Below are 11,465 nucleotides of genomic sequence, written 5' to 3'. Positions count from 1 at the left end.
ACTATTGCATCACATGAATTAGTTCTGTAGAAAACAGGAAATTGTTGATGGCAATATGGAAATAGTACAGTAGATTCACATTTTGAAAAAGGTATGAAAATAGCATACTGCTTAGCAGACAACCACCTGTTGTCACCCTGCATCATGCTCTGAGAATTCTCATGATCATGACCAATTTTGTCATTTAATTTGTGAGATCTTATACCAGCTTGAGAAGTGTATACACTATGGGTCAAATTTTTGAAGGTATTTAGTAGAGCTGTCAATTAATTGCAGTTAACTCACATGATTAACTCAAAAAAATTAATTGCAATTAATCTGTGTTAATTGCACTGTTAAACAATAGAATACCAATTGAAATTTATTAATATTTTGGATTTTTTTACATTTTCATATATATTGTATTCTGTGTTGTAATTGAAATAAAAAAGTGTACAAAAACAAAATAATGTAAAACTTCAGAGCGTACAAGTCCACTCAAGTCCTCCTTGTTCAGCCAATCGCTAAGACAAACAAGTTTGTTTACATCTACAGGAGATAATGCTGCCCTCTTCTTAGAATCATAAAAGATTAGGATTGGAAGAGACCTCAAAAGGTCATCTAGTCCAATCCTCTGCTCAAAGCAGGACCAACCTCAACTAAATCATCCTAGCTAGGGCTTTGCCAAGCCAGGCCTTAAAATCCTCTAAAGATGGAGAGTCCACCACCTCCCTAGGTAACCCATTCCAGTGCTTCACCACCCTCCTAGTGAAATAGTTTTTCCTAATATCTAACCTAGACCTCCCCACTGCAACTTGAGACAATTTCTGCTTGTTCTGTCATCTGCTACCACTGAGAACAGCCTAGCTCCATCCTCTTTGGAACTCCCCTTCAGGTAGTTGAAGGTTGCTATCAAATCCCCCCTCACTCTTCAGCTGACTAAATAAGCCCAGTTCCCTAAGCCTCTCCTCATAAGTCATGTGTCCCAGCCCCCAATCATTTTCGTTGCCCTCCTCTGGACACTCTCCATTTTGTCCACATTCTTTCTTAGTGGGGGGCCCAAAACTGGATGCAATAATCCAGATGCGGCCTCACCAGTGCCAAATAGAGGAGAATAATCGCTTCTCTTGATCTGGCAATGCTCCTACATTTGTAGCCAGCATTGCAAGTTATTTGGGTACCAGATATGCTAAACATTCATTTGCCCCTTTCTGCTTCGGCCACCCATTCCAGAGGACATGCTTCCATGCTGATGACACTCGTTTAAAAAAAAATGTGTTAATTAAATTTGAGAGTGAACTCCTTGAGGGAGAATTGCATGTCCCCTGCTTTTATGTCGTCCCCCCACCCCATTTTACCTGTATTCTGCCATCCATTTCATGTTATAGCTGACTCAGATAATGACCCAGCACATGTGGTTCACATTAAACACTTTCACTGCAGATTTCACAAAATGCAAAGGTACCAATGTGAGATTTCTAAAGACAGCTACAGCACTCGACCCAAGGTTTAAGAATCTGAAGTGCCTTGCAAAATCTGATTGGGATGGGTTGTGGAGCATGCTTTCGGAACTCTCAAAAAAGAGCAACATTCTGATGCAGAAACTACAGAACCTGAACACCAAAAAAGAAAATCAACCTTCTGCTGGTGGCATCTGCTCAGATAATGAAAATGAACATGCGTTGGTCCCCACTGCTTTGGATTGTTATTGAGTAGAACTCATCATCAGCATGGACGCATATGCCCTGGAAGAGTGGTTGAAGCATGAAGGGACATATGAATCTTTAGCACATCTGGCACTTAAATATCTTGCGATGCCGGCTACAACAGTGCCATGAGAACGCCTGTTCTCACTTTCAGGTGATATAAACAAGAAACGGGCAGAATTATCACCTGCAAATGTAAACAAACTTGTTTGTCTGAGCAATTGGGTGAACGAAAAGTAGGACTGAGTGAACTTTGTTTTATTTTTGAATGGAGTTTATTTTGTTCATAATTCTACATTTGTAAGTTCAATTTTGATGATAAAGAGATTGCACTACAGTACTTGTATTAGATTAATTGAAAAATACTATTTCTTTGTATACAGTGCTTGTATACTTGTAATCAAAAATAAATATTAAGTGATCACTGTATTCTTTGTATTCTCTGTTGTAATTGAAATCAGTATATTTGAAAATGTAGAAACATCCAAAAATATTTAAATAAATGATATTCTATTATTGTTTAATGGTGTGATTAATCGCGATTAATTTTTTTAATCGCTTGACACCCCTAGTAATTAGTTGCTTAAATATGCAAATCAGTGGATGTTAGGCATCTGGTGGTTTTGAAAATCCCACTAGGCACCTACCTGCATTTTTCAGTACCTACATACCTTTAAAAATCTGGGCCTGCATCTTTGTGTCTGTCAGTTTCTCTTTGTAAAACATTTTGTAATATTTGATGTAAAGGACAATATAACCATGCACTATGTGTTTCATATTCACTTCATTTTGCACAGAAATGTACTGTATTACAAATATGCTTCTTTCTGTGTTTAATGTTTTAGTCTTTGTTCGTATCCTTCATTAAAACACACCTCTTCTGCCAAGCCAGCCAGTATTCTCTGAGTCACATTAGAAGTCAGGTTATTAGGTACTTATATTCATTTATTTTAAATGAAGTTCCCTATACTAGCTTCTGATCATTCAGAGCACTGTATTATTATTTCTTCATTGTAGACTTCTAGTTCTATGGAGCAGGAATAATATCTTCATTGTTTGTACAGAACTGAGCACACTATAACGATTTAGTTTAATAAAAATATGAAGAACAGGGCTCTAGAGATGTTTGGAACTTTGTTAAATTTGCAGCAGTAAATTTTTGTTGTGTGTTTAGGGTTTCAGTGCAGGTGCCATCCTTTTAGAAGTGAGCTTGTTCTTCCCTTCCTTCCTAGACCTCGGGAAGAGAGGATTCTGGCAAGCCAGGATTTCAGAGGTAGGGTCATTTTGCCAGGACAGAGTACTGGCAGAGGTGAAAATAAGCCGATCCAGTCCAGTATAGCGTACTAGCAAGAGTCAGTATGCCATGCTGGACTGGACCGGCTTCCCCAGGCTGGTGATTTAAAGGGCCCGGAGCTCCCTGCAGCAGCCGGAGCGCCGGGCCCTTTAAATCATCTCCCAAGCCATGCTGCTGGAACCCTGGGGTAGCAGCAGCCGGGCTCCAGTGGTGATTTAAGGGCCGGAGCTCTGGGAACTGCAGGGGGCCTTGGGCCCTTTAAAACGCTGCCCGAGTCACGCTGCCAGAGCCCCAGGGTAGCGGCGGTAGGGCTCCATTGGTGATTTAAAGGGCTTGGAGCTTCACTGTGGTAGCGGAAGCCAGCAGCCCAGGCCCTTTAAATCGCCCCTGAGCCCCAGGGCTCCCAGTCACCTCGGCTGCTGGTAGCTCTGGGGGTGATTTAAATGCCCCAGGGCTCCCAGCCGCAGCCAGAACCCCTGGGCCTTTAAATCTTGATTTAAAGGGGCCAAGTATTTAAAGGCCCCACCTCTTGTGGTTGAGGCCACGCCTCTCTTCTGGTTGAGGCCATGCCCCTTGCTCAGGACTCTGGCATACCAGTAAGTCCTTTAAGTTACTTTCACTCTGAGTACCGTGAAAAACAAAGCAAAGAACTCCGCCAGATGTCCTGACAGGAACACAGACTTACTCAAGGTCTGTTAACAATGGACTCTTTGAGTCATCTCATATGTGGAATTGGAAAAAAAATCCTGCAGGGTTGAAGCCTATTAGAAAGTGTTTATATTTATAAGATGATGTTCCCAGTTCTCTGTAAAATCATGCTCATAGTTTAAAGAGCAATTATCTAATCCCCTCATCTGTCCTCACATTCCAGTCTGAGTGCAGAAATTAGTTTAGTCCTTGGGACTCTTTCCCAAGAAACGATGAAATCAATGTTTTGGTATGTGGCTTTGGCCAGAGGGAGTGGGCTACTGAGTTTATACATCTTTTCCTTTCCAGATTTTGTTGGGTTGTTCTGTACTGTATTCTCTTGTCAGAGAAGCTGCCCAGAGTCCTCCTCCCATCTGACAATAGGAAGGAGCATTCTCTTGTCTCTTTTTCTCCCTTTTGTTCAAAAAAGAAAAGAAAAAAGAAACCCAGACAATGTAAGCTAGAGGTTCCCAGCTTGGTGGGAATGAACAATCTGAGTACATCTTCTGTTGGCACTCCTAGGCTTTCTTACTCTCCATGTTATACACAAATTCTCTCTTAGATGCTGATGAGGAGTCTCTCCAGTCCTTGTTTTCAGAGTGGGATAATCCTGTATTTGCTCGCTACCCAGAGGTGGGTATTATTATGTTCTAGAGTTTCAGTGGGAGCCGTTTCAATCTTGTCTTCTATTATGTTGATTTTTTAACTGAAATAGCAAATACTATAACTGTTGTGTATATTTATTCTGTTGTACATATACCAAGCTTGTCTATGGTACCTTTTTATAGATTATTTGTGAGTTCATTTGTGGGTTTATGCAAATTAGAAGTGATTGGTATTACAGCTGATCTTAAAGAATACCTAGTGTTATTTGGAATCCAAAGTGGTGGTGTGGGCTGAGTCTACAATGTAAAAATAATCACCTTGACTTAGGATAAAATTCTGTCCCTTGCAGTACTTCCCTCCCCCTTATATGTGTTATGAGTCATTTAAATATGTTTGTAGCATTGGCAGACCATAATGTGTGAGGGAGAAACAACATTGCACACTATGTCTGTGGAGCTTTTAGAGCCATTTCCTTTATAGTCACAGGGAAATAACTTTAATCAGTGTGAATAAGTGTACAATTTCAGTCAGGATGTGCAATATGTATACAAATATTTCCACTTGTGTACAATACAGATGCAGGAGCAAACCACCTGCTGGTGAGTTTCTGAAGGGGAACAATTCTTTAGAACATCTGCTGTAGTAACAGTCATTCTGAAATGATACATCTTCCTGGATTTTCAGCTCGCTGAGTGTGTACGTGTTGGCTGACAACTAATGTCAGATTGTCTAATGAAATAGCTCTTAGTGTGTGGGAAAGTGTTGAGAGAGGAGCAGAGAGATTACCAGATGGTATTTTGAGCTAGTTCTGTTCTTGTTAGAGGAACCAATGCACTAGGTACAGAGGGGCCCCTTTCCAGAATAGTCTTATTCAAGCTGGCAGTTTGATTTTTTGGCTTTAAACTCAATAGTTAAGTCTGCATCCTGTAAATTCTCTGTGTTTATCTTTTTCACAGGTTGCTGTTGATGTGAGCAGTGGCCAGGCTGGGAGTCTGGCTGTGAAAATTCATAATATCTTATATCCCTATCGTTTCACCAAGGAAATGATTAATTCAATGCAGGTACAATAAGTCAGATAGCAGCTTTGTGTAAACACCAATGTTTCAACTGCTGCTAACCAAATAGTATTTGTTAATGTTTCTGCTGGATGAAAAAAACGTAGTGAATTAAATAGATAATACTTTTTAATTTGCAAAGAAAAGCATTATTGGTTCGTGAGAAAGATACCAACAGATATATGCATATCAAGTTATATCTCAAAACCATCTCTTGGATGATTGTAAACAGTTGCCTACACAGTGGTTCCCAACTTGCTTGAGTTTAAAGCTGGTTAAGTCAAGAAATAGCCCTGCTATCACTGCCTTGTAACTTGCAGCACTATCATTGGCACTTCACTAAATAACATTTTGATAGGCAGTTGTAGGTGTAGCTATTTGGTTAATTCTGATTCTTTGACATCTATTTTCAAAAGAGATATGCCGAAGAAATTCTGACCTGCAGCTGAGCAGTTTCAATAGCAATCCCAAATCTCATGTGAGGACTTTTACACTTATTTTGAAGTGTGGTTCTGCTCTGAAAAGTGACACTAAAAATGGCACAGTAAACATGAAACCCAGTTGTATCCTAGTGCTTCTGTATCAAATGTTTTGCCCATAAATTTTAAAATTAATATAAATATGCTACCAACCTTGCACTTTTACTTTTGGACTCTGAGAGCCAATCTGGGTTCTTTTCTTCTCTCACATATAATCTAATGCAGGTTCTGCAGACCAAGCTATTCTTATTTACATCCATGCAGTCACATTGCGTCCTGTGGTTTTGTAGAATTATGAATGGTTAGGACTTAGTAAAAAGAGAGTTCACCTTGTGCATTAATACTAGAATCCAGTCCATTTTCTCTTAGTTGTGTTACCTCTGTAAGGTTAATGGGAGTAAAACCATTTGTCACTAATGGCAACAGATTTGTCTGAAACACCAGGGAAGAGATCTAGAGACTTGAAAGTTTCATTTTTACATTAACTTTTTCAGGTGGAACTGCAATTTTACTCAACCAGTGGTCCCAATATTAACTATTGGTGAGGAGAGGAGTTTTTCTCTCTAAAGTTTTGTATGTTTCCCTTCTAAAAAATGGTTTTGCCAATGGATAATGAACATTTTGAATATGTTACAGGTTCTTCACCAAGTGGACAATAAATTTATTGCTTGTTTAATCAACACTAGGAGTGACGTGAATGCAGATGCAGGTAAGAATGCCCATTAGTATTGATTAGGTTGAGCTCACCCTCAAGTACAGTTTCAGTACAGATAGGACACTGACCTGGCATTCTGAAACATGTTCAGAAGATGTAATTTTTTTCAGGGGTATATTCTTTTGGTCTGATAGTTCCGTGATGCTAAATGCAAAATAACAATGCAAAATTCCTCTTTCAGTAATATTAAGGCTCTAACTTGTATCTGACAAAAGCCAGGAAACCAAAAGCAAATGCCAGGATTGTGTCCTTATCTTCTGCTCTTGGGGGACAGGAGAAAAAGGCATGTTATTATGAATTAAGGAGAGTGCTGGCCTTCACTTGGAATTTCCTGGATTTTTCTCTCTCTCTGTTTTGGAGATTGCTAATGGACTTTGTCCATGGTGCTCCTCAGATGCTGTGGTGATTAATGCTGCTATAGATAAACACCTTACCTTTTGGTAATGTGAAATATATTGGACTTCATTCTCAGTTAATGGATGCATTTCATCTTCTGTATTGAAACTAGCTTGAGCAATACAAAAATGTTCTCCAAACCAGTAGCTTCTTGTTTTTTTATCTAATCTGCATAATAAAATAGAACAGATTGTAGTTGACCTCATCTTTAGTATACAGCGAATGGGAATTTGGCTGATGACATCATCATACATACAACTCCTTTAACGTCATGCTGGCCACCCCAGGTTTTAATGACTCATCTGGATCCTCACATTTAATTTCTGCATTATTTTATTTTCTGTTAAACCAACTTGCTCCTGAATTTAGCTCTGTTAAATAGACTGATCCCCAGCTGCTAAATCTGACCTCAGTGAGAGATGGGCAATGCTCCTTCTTCCTCCCAACATGTACAGTTGTTTGGAATGAAGGTGCCTGTTGTTAACGTCCTCCCTTACACTTCTAGATGGAAACCTGCTGGTGTTGGTGGATCAGCATGCAGCCCATGAGCGTATCCGCTTGGAGCAACTTATTGCAGGTGAGGATTCAAATGTCCAAAGAAAGCTCTTTACTGCCCCAGCAAAGTGCAACTGGGAGCAGTCTCCAGGAGGAAAACCGTGAATCAGCTTGCTAACAAAATTATTTAAAATATAAATTTCCTCATGGGATCCAGAGATCGAGCATGATCCTCGACCTTTCCCGTGTCATTGGGCCGTATGGGCATACAGGCATCTATGAGCTAAGATTTGAAAAATAGTGTCTAAATATTGGCACCCAAAGGAGTATTAGGTGCCTTTCAAAAGAGAGAGGATGATTCATGCCCCAAGGAGCTTTCAGACTGAAATAGGTCTGGGGGCTAACAACACAGGCAGGATGAATAAAGTCAGGAAAATGGGGATAACATCAGTAAAATTATGAGGTTTAGCAGTGTGGACTAATGGGTGGGATGATGGCGTAAAGAGCATGGGTTGTTTTTGTTTAACTAAACACCGTGATCGGAAGAGAAACCTAAAATTCACCACATTTAGTCATCTGAAACTATATGCAGAGGGATAAGTCTTTTATCTTGCCCAGTTAAATTTTGGTTATAGGTCTGTAAAACACAGTGCCCATTGACATCCATTGAGCACTCAAAAGATCACTGGCCTTCTCTTTCATTAAAAAGGGCCATGCAGTCCCTGCAAAGAAGATTCCAGGAAAGAAACACTGCTTCTTTTGGCCTACTGGTGAAAACAGCTAAAGACTGAGAACCCTTCTGGGATTGAGGGAAATGTCTAATGAATGGTATTAAAATGGAGACTGTATGTCAGGACCCAGACACAGGTAGCCAAATCTAGTGGGTAGCAGCCTGGTTCAGGAGGATCTTGTTCCAAGTTATGTGGAATCAGACAGGCACTAGGTTGAACTAATCCAGACAAGGTCAGACACTAGTAGGATCAGCAGGACTCAGGCCAAGGTCAGGATTCTCGTAATCAGGCAGATCAGAGTCTATAAAGCTGGGTGAGGGATCCAGACAGCAGCGACATAGAGCCTAGTTGTGCGTGCCTCTATTTGGATTTACGTAGAAGCCCTGACCAATCAGGGCTCCAGTCAGGGCCCACGGGAGGCCTTCCTGACATAACTTCAGGTTTCATGATTTCTCTGCTGGGTTAGTTAGTAGCAAGCTACTGGGTGAGAGCAGGAAGGCATCAACTGACTGGGGAACCAGCAGACCCAGCCAGTTTTGAGATCTGCAGACTCATGACACAATGCACTGATTTTAGATTGGGAGGAGGGATAACTCAGTGATTTGAGCACTGGCCTGTTAAACCCAGGGTTCCGAGTTTAATCCTTGAGGGGGCCATAATCATTTGAGGGGGCAAAAATCTGTCAGGGACAGTATTTGGTCCTGCTGTTAAGGCAGGTGACTGGACTCAGTGACCTTTCAACATCCCTTCCAGCTCTATGAGATAGGATAGGTAGATTGTTCAATTCACAAGTGGCCATCCCATGAGTTGAGCTAACTCTTGTATTAACCTTTGCTATGTAGGATAACTCCTTTTTAACACTGATGGGGGATCCAAGTGTGGAATTAATCATACTCCCTAGACAATGATTGTCTCTTCCATGACTATCCCTGCTCCCCGTGAGTCCCAGGAGGAAATCAAGCATGGAGGGCTACATGCCAAGCCATAGGGCCATTGAGGATAGAGCCTGCATGTACATTTTAAGAACAGTGTTCGTAATTTTTCTACCCACAGATTCCTATGAGAAGCAACCTGAAGAATCTGGCAAGAAGAAATTGCTGTCCTCCAACATCTGTCCCCCACTGGAGATTGAGGTAACAGAGGAACAGAGAAGACTTTTACGGTTAGTAATGGTTGATGGCTCCAATATCTTGGATAGGACTCCAGTGAATAGAAGAATGTAATTTCTGTGTGCTGTTTTGGATACCACAGCCATTGCTGGAGTTGCTTTCATTCTGCTTTAGGTGCACACTGAGTGAGTTCCAATAGCTATAATGTGAGGAGAAGAGAATAGAAGGGTATGGGAAGTTCGTACGATGAATCGTTAGAAAAGAAGAGTCTCTCTGCTCTTGAGTGACAGAAACCAGAATCACTACATAGAATAAGAAGTGAACATTGTCTCTCAAATGTTTTGGAATAGTGGATTGTCTACTGTCGGGAATTCTTCCATCCCATACAAGAATTTAGATTAGATTCAGATTTGGGTTTGAGTAGTTACATTTATCTAGCATTAATTAGAGGTTTATTCAGAAATCTCTGCTCTCACTCTGAGCAGGCACTCAAGTGGAGTGGGTATTTACAGTTACAAGATAATCTCTCCTTTTGTGCTCAGAGTAGGCTTGTTTGGTAATGGGGACTGTTCTGCCCTTCTTGTGTGGACTCATTAGGAACATAGGAATATCTGTACTAGATCATATTTGTAGTCCATCTAATTCAGCATTCTCCTTGACAGTGGCCAGTGCCAAATGCTTCAGAGGCATGTGCAAGAAATTACATAATGGATAACTATGGAATAACCTGTTCATAGAGGAACATTAAGGAAGAGGGTAACTAGGAGCACCTGATTTACCTTCTTTATCCCTGTTCATTATTTTGTATGCCTCTGCCATCTCCTATCTAAACAGTCCTAATATTCTTGATCTTTCTTCACAGGGAAGGCTTTCTGGATCATTAATAATTTTTGTCACCCATCTCTGAATCCCTTCTATTTCTTTTCTATCTTCTTTGAGATAGGGTGACCAGAATTTAACATAGTACTCCAGGTGAGAATATCCCATTGATTTATACAATGACACTGTGACGGGTTCCCCAGGGTGCAACCTGGAACTGAAATACCACTGAGTCCTCTGTCTCACCAACCTGAGCTCCCTCTCACACTGTGATGTTGTGGCAAGCTGCAAACCCCTCCTGCTACACTTGTACAGACATCCACAGGCAGGGACATACCCAACTGAGTTACGTGAATGCTTTCACCAGTCACTCATGAACCAACAATAGACAGGCTCCAGCCAATTCCCCCCAGTTCCCCAGCCTAGGACCCCAGATCTGTACCGTCTTGTCCTGGTCAGAAACTTGACTAGTGTAAGTCTGTTCCCCAGTCTGTCTGTCCCTCAATGTGGAGAAGACATGCACCAGCTCTTGTTCCTGAGCAGGAACAAATACTTCAAGCAAAACCCACTGGTTGAGATAAAATATAAAACAGATTTATTAACTACAGAAAGATAGATTTTAAGTGATTATAAGTAGTAAGTGTACAGATCAAAGTTGGTCACCTAAAAAATAAAAGTAGTGTCTCACCCTGATGGTGTAGTTCCTTAATACACAAGCTGGGATTCTCCTTTCCAGTCTTGGACCATCTCCCCAGTTCAAAGTCTTTGTTCTCCAGGCATGTTTCCAGGTGTTGAGTTGTGGAGGGATTGAGGCCAAGTGGTGATGTCACTTTCCTCTTTTATAGCTTATTCCAGCTTGCTGGAAAGATCCTTTGCTTTGCAATGAGTCAAGCTGTCTCCATTGTCCATGTGCTATCTCTGAGAAGTCTCCATTGTATATGGTTCCTGGGACAGTCCTTGTGAGTGTGTTATTCCCCTTAATGGGCCCTCATCAGTATCTGTCTGTTCCTTTGTTGTACATGAAAGGCTGGTTGTAGGTGTTCCCAACCTTACAATATATTTCAGTAACACACATGCAACAAACTTTGTAACTTCATATACAATGATAGCTCATACAATCCAATGGAATATTAATGTTCAACAAATCAAGACTTTTAAATGATACCTCACAAGGCATGCTTTGTACAAAGCATATTATAATCATATCACCATGATAAATATGGGGGTGCCAGGGTGTTGCTTTGGGGTGCAGAGTGTCACAGACATTACAATATTTCCATGTTATTTTCTGTCTCATACTTTTTACACCCTAACATTTTGTGTGCTTTTTTGGCTGCCACTACACATTGAGCTGTTACAATGACAGCCAGATCTTTTTCCTTAGTGGTTGCAAT

At 40.8% G+C, this 11,465-nt stretch overlaps 1 protein-coding gene across 6 annotated transcripts in view; it reads left to right on the top strand.

The window, feature by feature from the left end:
- The window catches only part of MLH3 (mutL homolog 3), a 31,771-nt gene that overhangs the window by 5,039 nt on the left and 15,267 nt on the right, over nucleotides 1–11,465 (top strand). For 3 of the 6 annotated variants that reach the window (XM_032802052.2, XM_032802050.2, XM_032802051.2), the window contains exons 3-8: nucleotides 2,860–2,958; nucleotides 4,229–4,299; nucleotides 5,229–5,333; nucleotides 6,443–6,515; nucleotides 7,423–7,494; nucleotides 9,197–9,305. In XM_032802052.2, coding sequence (XP_032657943.1) covers nucleotides 2,860–2,958; nucleotides 4,229–4,299; nucleotides 5,229–5,333; nucleotides 6,443–6,515; nucleotides 7,423–7,494; nucleotides 9,197–9,305 — 529 coding nt within the window. Of the gene's footprint in view, nucleotides 1–2,859; nucleotides 2,959–4,228; nucleotides 4,300–5,228; nucleotides 5,334–6,442; nucleotides 6,516–7,422; nucleotides 7,495–9,196; nucleotides 9,306–11,465 lie in introns of those variants that run through there. The other 3 variants (XM_032802053.2, XM_032802054.2, XM_075065553.1) reach the window with 2 other exon arrangements.

Source organism: Chelonoidis abingdonii, chromosome 4, assembly GCF_003597395.2.
Source record: "Chelonoidis abingdonii isolate Lonesome George chromosome 4, CheloAbing_2.0, whole genome shotgun sequence".
Classification (NCBI taxonomy): domain Eukaryota; kingdom Metazoa; phylum Chordata; order Testudines; family Testudinidae; genus Chelonoidis; species Chelonoidis abingdonii.
This window is presented reverse-complemented; position numbering and strand designations above follow the sequence as displayed.